Raw genomic sequence first — 10,301 nt, 5'->3', positions numbered from 1 at the left:
GGATATAGATAAATAAGTTTAACTGCATTAATGTCCGTGAAGGAGAACAGTATAAACAAGCTAAACACCATCATTTTGGAGTGCATAAACAAAAATATGGCCGTCGTCGACACGTTTTCTGTTGCAGTCGCCGAATCGTTAAGAAATTGGACTGTTTTATCGATTGCTAAACAACACGGTTGTGGCGGAAGAAATGCAGTTGAAAAGGAAGAATGGTTAAGCAGCTCAATAGTTCAAATTTTTCATGATAATGGTTAGTATTTTTCTTTAATTTAATATCTAAAAACTTTTTGCTAGCTAGCTGCTAGAGAGGCAGCGTTGTTGGGTCCAGATTATGAACGCTGTCTGGATTTTGTAGCTACGGCAGTTTGCCCTTTTCATAAACAGGGCGGAAAATACAACAGGACTGGCCTGCCTATTTTCAGCAGTTAAAACATTTTTTGGCACTTATATATATGAAAACAAACATAATCAGGGGAGGCCGGCTTATAACAATCTAATATTAATTGAGGCTTATAGAACCAAAATAATCTGGGCAGGTCAGCTCATGTAAAACATTTTTATAATATTTCTCACTTATTGAACGAGTATAATCGGGGAAGGCCAGCTTATGTGCCACGCTTTTATGTTATTCCTCACTTGTAGGAATGAACACAATCGAGGCCGACCAGCTTTTATATTCATCTTCAGTTTTGGCAAGCAAACAGCCCTGGTGACAAAGTTGTTGTTGTTCTTGAATGAAACAAAATTCTGTGAAAACTACCTTGAGTGGACACAGGCTAATACAGATCAATTTAGACATCATTATACCAATTTTGGGGACATCCAATTTGAGCACCCAAAATAGAGAAATGAAAACTGCCTTACTTCTTCTAATGATAGATAGAAAAAAAAATTGGTGGTAACGGTTCTAGACCTTGTAGGTTTACTTTGAAATATTAACTGTTTGATACAAACAAATTGAGTTTCTCGTTTTCTGAAAAGGTTTGCAGACAGTTTAGGACGCCCTAAGTAATTTCCTGAATTAAGCCCTGGTAGATAAATTTTGGCAAGGATTAAATTTGGCGAAATTCGCTAAAGTAAATACCCGCCAAAAATTTTAATAACTGACTATTCACCAAATTAAATACTCGCCAAATTTAACATAATTTACAGTTCGCCAAATTAAATTCCAGCCAATTTTATAAAACATTTGAAGACATAAAAATTCATTTCTCTGTGTCATTCGCCAAAATAAATATTTTTTTGTATTCGCCAACTTAAATCCTCGCCAAATTTTAAAAAATTTATCATTCGCCAAATTAAATCCCCACCAAATATTTTATTTTGGTCATTCACCAAGTTAAATACTCGCCAAAATTTATCCACTTAAGGTAAATTTTAGGATTCGAAAGTTTAATAACTTTTCACCAAACTAATACCTGCAAAACGAGTAATTTAGGTCAATTTAGGGCAAAAAATAAAAATGAACCCACCTGTCTGGAAAATCTAGTTCCTTGAAATGTAGTTTCCTCAAAGTTTATTATGTTAAAATGTACTCACAAGTAGAGTTTATACTAAGAATTACGTTGAGACTTTTTTTGCTTATGCCTGGTGACAATAATTTGTCAATGATTCATTCACAAAAGTTCAAAGAAAATGCCAGTCACAGCCTATACCTAGCCAGCCATTATATCAGGTTTCATAATTTGGTCACTAAGACATTATCAGGACAAAAAAAAAGTCGGGCCATGCGTACATAATCAAGTCATCCTGCTTATGCCGTGTTCACAATCTGGGCAGAACAGCCTGTTAATTCTCTGGCAAAAAAGTCATGTGTCTAGGTTTTTAACCAATAGAACTATTGCATCTTTGGGGGCATACAAACACTGTGGTCAAATGTTCCTAAAACATTATTCTTTGCAAGTCATATAATAAATTCAGGTGAGTGTATTGTTTGCCAACAGATGTGAAGTCATCAGTACCACAAGAATACACCTTATGCCGATTTCGAAAAGGTCATGTGTGTGCATTTTAAAGAGACAGTATCTAAAGGGCCAAATTTGCGAAAGTTTTGGTAGGTAAACAAACCAAATCCATAAATAGCTGTATGTACAGTTTTTTCTTTTATGAGGGAATTGATATAAATTATATCATTAAAACAGTATGCAAAGTAAAATTAGACTTGAAGCTATAAGTCCAGTACATGATCTTTCCCCAATCTTGTGACTATACCCTGATACTTTCCCAAACTATCCTACCCACAGCAGAAACATCAATGGGTTGCAACTGCAAAACACAAAAGAGAACAACTGTGAATAGGTACAGAGAAATTTATAATTTAAAATAAAACTGCAATAGAGATACTCAATTCACAATGCAGTTATGCAGATCGCACTTTTGAATAATAAGAATTTTTGACCATCACATAAAAGCTGCAATGCAGATACTACAGTATCTTTTAAAAAACAAAAAGTGGTACAATTTCGCCATATGTACAATTTCACCATATGTACAATTTCACCATCCACTAAAAGTTTTCACTGCTGAGGCATTTATACTCACTTTCAATTTATGGCTCTTCTATGAATCCATTTTTTAATGAAAAGCAATGTTGTGAGGCAAATTTCCCTATCATATCTTTTCCAGACCCCTGTTTTTTCAATTTTGCGTATTTGCGTTTTAGTTTAAAATAACCAATTGAGCATTCGTGAGCTGTTATCTCTACCTTGTCACTGTCCTTTCTTGTTCTCCCGTTTGTCCAGCTCACTGAAATATACCTTGGAGGAAAGAATACGGAAGGAGAAACAACTTCATTTCTGTATGCTTTAAATGTATTGAATTTTCTATTGTTTTTAATTTCAAAAGAATCAGTGCGTGAGGTGCTCGACCGAGTCTTTTTCGCAAAAAAATGATCAAATTCCATATTCTCCTTTAATAGGGGCTAACTTTTTTCTATTAAAATCTGACTGTAACACGCTGCAGGCACGTGATATTTGTATGGAAAGTGTGCCTAATATAAGTCGGTAAACATTGCTGTTAAAAACTTCAACAAAACGTTTGGAAATAAGCGTTTAACCATGATATAAACCTATTTTTGCAGGCTTGAGTATACCACTTTGATCATGAAAAACAATATAGATAGATATGCGCCGGACGAGTGCCGACAAAATGTGTGCTGGAATAATGTTTATTCTAACTAAAGAAATAACTTCTTATAACGGAACGTCGTTTTAAAACGAGATATAAACTTTTTCTTTTTGTTTACAAAAGTGTCGAGCACGTGCTTCTTCGCTAATTATGTTAACATAAGAACAAAAGAAATTTTACCAATTTCAATGTGGCTTCTTGTTTTGGTATTATCATCAAATTCATCATCAAATTATCTAATTGTTTTTATAACCAATCATAGTTGCGAATTGTTATTCACGAATAATTTAGTCACACAACCGCCAAAATTTCAAATTAAGTTTCTATACAGACACCTGCTAGAACCTCACGCAGTGTTTCAATAGAATTAAAAGAGTTGTTTCTCCTTCTGTATTCTTTCCTCCAAGAATATACAAAACTCGGGCAGGGGCAAAATTATAAAAATAATGGATTACCATAATCTTGCCTTTTATTAGAAATACTATTTTTAATAAATTCATACCATTCTTTATGTTCCAAGAATAATCACATTGTTAAGGCAATCAAAAAATACAGTAAATTGCTGATGTACATAAGTGCTTTATGTACATCATGCATAAAACCCATATTAGTCATATATAAAATGTCATCATTTGTCTTGTGTTATAAACATGTTGAATACTCCAAACAGTTCACTATATAGAATCTTTAATTAATGATAAGGTTTAAGCTTTACTCATTACTTATTTTTCTACGTGATGTAGTAAACATATAAAAAAAATAAAAGACTACTAATTAAATACAAGCATATAGCTTATGATTTAACTTTAATTGGTTTTTACTCTTATTGTGGCCTCTGTCATTGTTTAATTTTGAGTTCTACTTTGTTGAGGTCTAGTTTTAAGTGTTAAACCTTTAATTTTTGTTCTTTGAGTTTGAGGGGTTGTTATATCTTTTAAGGTAATTTTAAAAAACTGTAGATATTGGAGTGTTTAATATAGAAAGTAAGTTTTGTTTTTCATTTAACGGCAGTAACCAATTTTTTTTATATGACATATTTTCTATAACATGTAATTTAATTGTCTTTTTGGACAGTTTATGACATGAATACAGTGATGTATAGACAATGAACTCAGAAATGGGATACGTTGGTTTTATATTTGGCTGTAGTTGTTGTTATAATTTTTTTTTTCAGATTTAGTTTATCCAGACGAAATTGCAGATTTCGTAAGCGAAGCATTATTCAACGAATTTGATACAATTGTGGAAGATGGTTCATTGCTTGAAGTAAGTCTTTTTTTAGAAATACCTACGTTGTTACTACGTTCTAATTTCTTCATTAACTTTCTGTCTAGTTATTGTGGCTTTACCTCAACGTGTTACAGTATTTCCTGTACCCAAGTTGGCTTTGTTGAAAATACTTTCACAAGCCATTAATTCCGCAAGACTCCTTTCTAAACTCTATCTACTAAGTTCCTTAATTTATGTGATTTTTGCGGTTTTTTCTATTCTTCTGCGAAAGTCACAAGAAATACAAACATTCGGCCATCAGTAAAATTTAACTGCCATGAAGCCTATTTAACCGTTTGCTTTCAATTTTTTATAATCCTGTCCAGATACGTACAACGTGTTGCAAAGCATGAAAGCGTCACCATTACATTCTGGTCACCATTACATTCTTAATGAGATTACGTTTGGAATTCGTCTTACTTTCAGTTTGTTTGTATCTAGCTATGCAAGAAACTCTGCTCCTATTATCAACTCTGTAAAAACAACAAAGTTGAAGAAGTACAAGCCGCAATACAAACATTGATCTCATCGAGTCGTCCTCTTCCGTCTGTCACTGTTTATAATGATGAAGAAGATGACAATGACGAGGACCTGCAGGTAATCCTCTTACAAATTGTATTTGATTATTTGATAATTTCTTTCTTCTAGTATATATCTATTTCTTTTAGAAGAAATCTGAGGACTGTAATAATCGCAGAGAAAAGTTTGGATCCAACGTTATTTCAGGTAAAAAGCTGTACATGATATGTCCATAGTTTTCTGATTACCTGCGATTTTGTTTGTAGAAGAGAAACACTTTATAACAGAAAAAATGTAGCACGAACCTGCCTTTGATTTTGGTTTGAACCTCCGTTTTAATTTCATCTTTTTCATCTCAAGCTGAACTGCTTCGTTCAAAAACAAATTATAAGTATAGAATGCTCAGATATACACTTGAAGCCATGTGTCTTGTAGACGTTTTTTATGTGTGTGAAGATAAATTTATTAAATACCTCAAAGAATGTTTTTGTGTAGTTAATTACCTCTGTTTAATCAGCTTATAATGAACTTTTTGAATGGATCACCACGCTTTTTTATCACACTGCATGTCAACCTTTTGAACAAAGTTACACTTGTCAGATCAATATGTCAACTCACAAAACGTGGTTGGTATCTGCATGAAGAATTGGCACTAACAGTTACATGGGTCGATCTTCTGGGGCGTAAAGACTTCTGGGGACAATTATATTTTTCTAATTAGATATAATTTTTTTTTAAGACCAAGCAATGGACGTTGAAGAAGATGACGGCTGGGAAGTTGTTCGACGTTCGAAAAAAAAATAGCTTACACGTAATGTAAGGCGTAAATTTTTTTTCGTGCAGATATCTCGCAGTATAGCGACAAAAAAGAAATCATGACAGCTTTCCCGCCAAAAAAGATGATACTCACAGGTTAATGGTGGACTGGCATCTTGTTTGAAATCAATGTCATAGATGGTTAGACATTAACATTCGCCCTATTAGGGAGTTGCAGGATTTGTTTTCTCTGAGAAAAGTACAGAAGTATGAAATATTATGAGAAAAGTATATATATAAACGGTTGATGTTTTGTAGGTTAATTTCTTTGGAAATATGAACTTTTACGTGGACTAACTTTTTTTAAATCGCATTGTTTAGTGCTTGCGTATTGCGAATTTATTGCCCCGAAACGGAACAAATAAACTTCGGAAAACCCTGTGTAATTAACTGAGAAATTAAGATGAGATAATATTTGGGACAAAAATTGACCAAATTTTATTCGAAGGAATCAGTTTAATCTTTACTTTATAACACCAACCTTACAACACAGCAAGCGATATGCTATTAAAACTTTCAACGTTTTAACTAGTGGTGGCTATCACTCTATCGTCCTCAACGATAAATTATTTCCATATACTGGTTTTCAATATTTTTGATTGAGCCTCCTTCCTTGATCAACAACCCATCTTTATCAAGAGCCCTTTTTAGTTAGTGCACCCTTTTAATAAACGCTTGAATTAGCGCCGAGAAGCCCGAGGTTACAAATAGCAAGTTGTCTTGAAAAAAAACAATGGAAATTGTTTTTCCTGTTCTACCCAAAGGTAATCACGCTTTTGTGAAAGAAAAAACAAATTAAAAAATAAAGTTTTTTGAATGCAAAGATATTTAAATTTTTTGTCAAACTTACGATACCGTGCGATTGTGCAAATATGTACAAGTTTAAAAATACGTTTTATATCTAAATAATATAGTGGTAAGATTTTTGTCTCCGGAGGAGCTTTGACATTTGGTTACATCTTCACCTATTCTTCCCACTAATCAAAGTCTATCCGAAAATTCTTGATTCAGCCATGTTATTTTAAATGCGATCGTCCAAATCTGAATGATTTTGGTGTAGTTGCAATTACACGAGTAATTGTGCCGCTATTTCGGTTGTAGGCGAAATAGAGTTTAGCTTTTTCGTCAACCGGCAAAATATCACGTCTATATTTTCGTGTGTTGCGTTGATCAATGGAGATTTGATCAACAAGAGGTATCTCACTGTTTTTCTCCTTCATAGGACGTGTTGCTGCAGAGGGCGATTTCATAGATATCTGCAGCTGATTTGGTCTCTCTTTTTTATTCTCTTTTTCTACTACTTTTTGCCTCTGTGTTTCAGGTGTACATCCGTCATGTGTCAGCAAATCTCTTCTTCCACCATTTCTGCAAAGTTTTAAATAATCCGTGTCATCCGATGTTTGCATCCCGTATTTACGGAAATCTTTCAGCTGGTATTTCGCGATATAATCACTATCTGGATTAAGTCCCGGTAACCGAGAAATTGGAATCGGATGAAGTTGTTGATGATTGTAACGTCGCAAATCAAACGAACGAGGTGTTTGAGGAGTGCTTGGTGTCGGCGATTGGTCGATATATCCAATTTTAGAAGTTAAGCTTTTCTTTTTATCAATCATCTTAAAAAAAACAAGCTTTTTATTCTTTGTGTGTCCATCAAACTAAAATGGTTTTACTCACGGCATGCCAAAAGGCATCAACTAGTGTGCACGGGAGCGTCACGAATAATACCTCTGCGCAAAATTGAAGCCTGCTAAATGATGCATGGAGATTTTAACGATTACGATATGCATGAATGCGTTTACTCTTTGGAGCTACTTTACTTTACGGATTTTAAACTAAGGTCAGTTTTGGTTAACATAAATGGTATTGAACAATTGTTGAAGTCAAATAAAACAGCCGCCGTTACCACAACAATGCAACACAACAGATGTTGTACGAGAATTATTAACTTTAATGGAAACCAACCTTCACAGCAGTTGCACAACAAGTGTTGCACAATACTTATGGACTTTAAAGCCTGGTTTCCATTAAAATATGTAGTTATTGTGCAACTATTGGAGAGATTGAAAATATTCTATCAACATTTTGTTTTACTATTCCCATTTTTGCTATTAAAGTTGCAAAAACCCTGTCAGCACGCCAGTGGCTGAAATAACTATAACCACAAACCCCGGACCACGAATCATGTTGTGTAAAGAGAGGGGAAGCAGGGAAGTGAAACACCATATCTTTTTCGGTTTCAGGAAAAACTTTTAATCCTATTTAAATCTATTGCTTTAGATGTTATTTTAATAATTTTTTCTTGTGTGTACTTTTTAAGGCAGTTTAAACAAGCAGTCCTTGTTTTGCTAAGAGCATATCGACTTCCAAACATGTGTACCTTTACACACATACGTACCGTGGCATGTATCTGCCATTTTAAGATACGTTGATTTAATGTAGCTAACTGTCGAATTTCGAATCTTAGAAGAGCTAAGGACGCTTAGAACAGCGCTAATGACTTTTAGAGGAGCTAACTGTCGAATATCGACGCCTCAAACAGCTAAGGACGCTTAGAAGAGCTAAGAGCACTTAGAAAAGCTAAGGACGGTTAAACTGTTAAATTTTCGAAGCTTAGACCGTAGCTTTTGTCCAGTGGTGGGTGTTTATTGTTCATAAAAGCCCTGAACTGAGTTCCCGCGTTTAATTTTGACCAATAAAAAAAAGGTTATTGAACGAACAGTAAATACCCTCCACCGGACAAAAGTTACGGTCTAAATTTCGAAAACTCAACAGTGTAAGCGTTCTTAGCTCTTCTAAGCGTTGAAATTCGACAGTTAGCTACACTAAATTAACGTATCAAGTATGAAGATATACCTCAAAATGGCAAATACATGCCACGGTACATGCGCTTCAAGTTCCAATGAATATTTGAGAGTCAACATTGGTCGTAAATAAATAATGTACACAGGAGATAACTTCTTACCGTGACTTTCGTAAAACTCGTGAAGCGTTGTTCGAATTCTTCCCTGTTAATTTAACAAAATAAAATATTTCGCCAATGTATAAGAGAGATATAAATTAAAAGTTCGTTTCAAGCAACTGCACTTGCTGTGCAGCCCGTCGAAGTTATATGCTACCTACAGAGCAGATTTGGTTATATGAACATATCAAACGTGAACAAGCCGCTGTAATTTTACGCATGGATAATTTTTGTTAATAACGCTGCTTAGAACAGCTAGCAGCTGTCAATTAATGTGTATTCATATGATATGTGCATCAAAGAACAAATAATGTTTTTCGTGTATATTTTTTGTTCTTTGTATACAAAGTTTGTTCGCGCTAACTACAACCTCATAATTCTGAAATTTCTATTATCTTTTTATTCTGCTTTTTTTTCGGCACAAGAAGCACGGGTGCGGCGGTCAGTAAAATAAGTAGATATATATACCGAACAAATTTTTCCTGATGCTATTATTGCGTGCCCAAGATAAAAATTAAAATTAACCCCCAATGCACATTTACAAGATTTCTTGCTTTTTCGCGAACAGACACGAGCTTAATTTTTTGAAAACTAATTTCTCACCCCTTAGTAAATATCATACATTTTTTTATAAGCAACATTTCAGAAGTTAAAAAAGGTTTAACTCCCGCCCAACAGATACTAAAAACATGTAAACGAAGCATATCTCCTTCTATGTACGTTTATAAACAAAAAATGCATACAGTGGACTCTCTATAACTCGAATATAGCCACGGGGTTCAAAAAATCGTTCGAGTTAAGGAGAGTTCGAGTAATAGTGAGTTTGGAAATTTAGCGTGATTTTTCTCTCTTATGTAGGATGGTAACAAAATCTTTTTTCGTTCAGGATTAAATCTCTCCCTTACAGTTTAATAAAAGACTAAAAACATAACAAAGAAATCAGAAATTCAAGTGTGTTTTCTTGTAAAAAAATTCTTTTTAAATATTGTGATTAAGTCCTTTAGTGACTTCATCATTTCTTTCCCAAAACTTGAACAAATGCTGAGATCTTCAAAAAAGCTTGGTATTTGATTTTGCAGGACTTCTTGAGTCTCAGACGACAGACGCCTTGATTATAAAATTTCAAAACGATAGGATAATGTTTATGTTTTGTTTGAATGACATTAGAACACTCCTTAAAACCACTTAAGACCTCTTAAGTTGTTCTAATCAAACATTCAAATCGGTTAAGACAACATTTACGCCAAATAACAGCAAAGAGAAGCTGATAATGTCATTGAAATCGTTTAAAGTCCTAGATACATCTTCTCGCGTGGTTCAAATTATACAGAGGAATAAGCTTTGGGACAAAAAAAATTATTGGAGAAGGAGGTTTTCGAGTTATGGAGGTTCGAGTAATAGAGAGTTTTTTAGGAGAGTTTATTAGGATATCTCCGCTGTACAAGCAAAATTGTTCGAGTTAAGGAGAGATTGAGTGATAGAGGTTCAAGTTATAAAGAGTCCACTGTATAAACCAAATTTTGATTTTGATTGGTCCAAAGGAGCAAGAAAAGTACAATCTTGTGTTGCTTAGAATACGCATGGAATGGAGTTTCTTTTGTTTTTT

General features: G+C 34.0%; 2 protein-coding genes across 2 annotated transcripts; one reads left to right on the top strand and one right to left on the bottom strand.

Moving 5' to 3' along the window:
- Positions 1–15: 15 nt before the first annotated feature.
- On the top strand, positions 16–6,026 carry LOC130654322 (pre-rRNA-processing protein TSR2 homolog). The gene is made up of 5 exons (XM_057456877.1): positions 16–253; positions 4,304–4,395; positions 4,840–4,995; positions 5,067–5,124; positions 5,657–6,026. Exons 1-5 carry the CDS (start codon positions 31–33, stop codon positions 5,719–5,721), a joined length of 594 nt encoding a protein of 197 aa, XP_057312860.1. The 5' UTR covers positions 16–30; the 3' UTR covers positions 5,722–6,026.
- Positions 6,027–6,532: 506 nt separating this feature from the next.
- LOC130654321 (uncharacterized) lies at positions 6,533–8,868 on the bottom strand. Its single transcript, XM_057456876.1, has 2 exons — positions 8,699–8,868; positions 6,533–7,349 (listed from the first exon to the last, which is right to left on the bottom strand). The coding sequence occupies exon 2, from the start codon at positions 7,347–7,349 to the stop codon at positions 6,750–6,752; it is 600 nt and encodes a 199-aa protein (XP_057312859.1). The 5' UTR covers positions 8,699–8,868; the 3' UTR covers positions 6,533–6,749.
- Between the last annotated feature and the right edge of the window lie 1,433 nt (positions 8,869–10,301).

This window comes from Hydractinia symbiolongicarpus, chromosome 8 (genome assembly GCF_029227915.1).
Source record: "Hydractinia symbiolongicarpus strain clone_291-10 chromosome 8, HSymV2.1, whole genome shotgun sequence".
NCBI lineage: Eukaryota > Metazoa > Cnidaria > Hydrozoa > Anthoathecata > Hydractiniidae > Hydractinia > Hydractinia symbiolongicarpus.
This window is presented reverse-complemented; position numbering and strand designations above follow the sequence as displayed.

Excerpts from the sequence above, each read along its gene's own strand:
- LOC130654322 (XM_057456877.1), top strand. The coding sequence starts at position 31 with ATGTCCGTGAAGGAGAACAGTATAAACAAGCTAAACACCATCATTTTG. Across the intron at positions 254-4,303 it reads TCAAATTTTTCATGATAATG|ATTTAGTTTATCCAGACGAA; the intron begins GTTAGTATTTTT and ends TTTTTTTTTCAG. Across the intron at positions 4,996-5,066 it reads ACAATGACGAGGACCTGCAG|AAGAAATCTGAGGACTGTAA; the intron begins GTAATCCTCTTA and ends TATTTCTTTTAG.
- LOC130654321 (XM_057456876.1), bottom strand. The coding sequence starts at position 7,349 with ATGATTGATAAAAAGAAAAGCTTAACTTCTAAAATTGGATATATCGAC.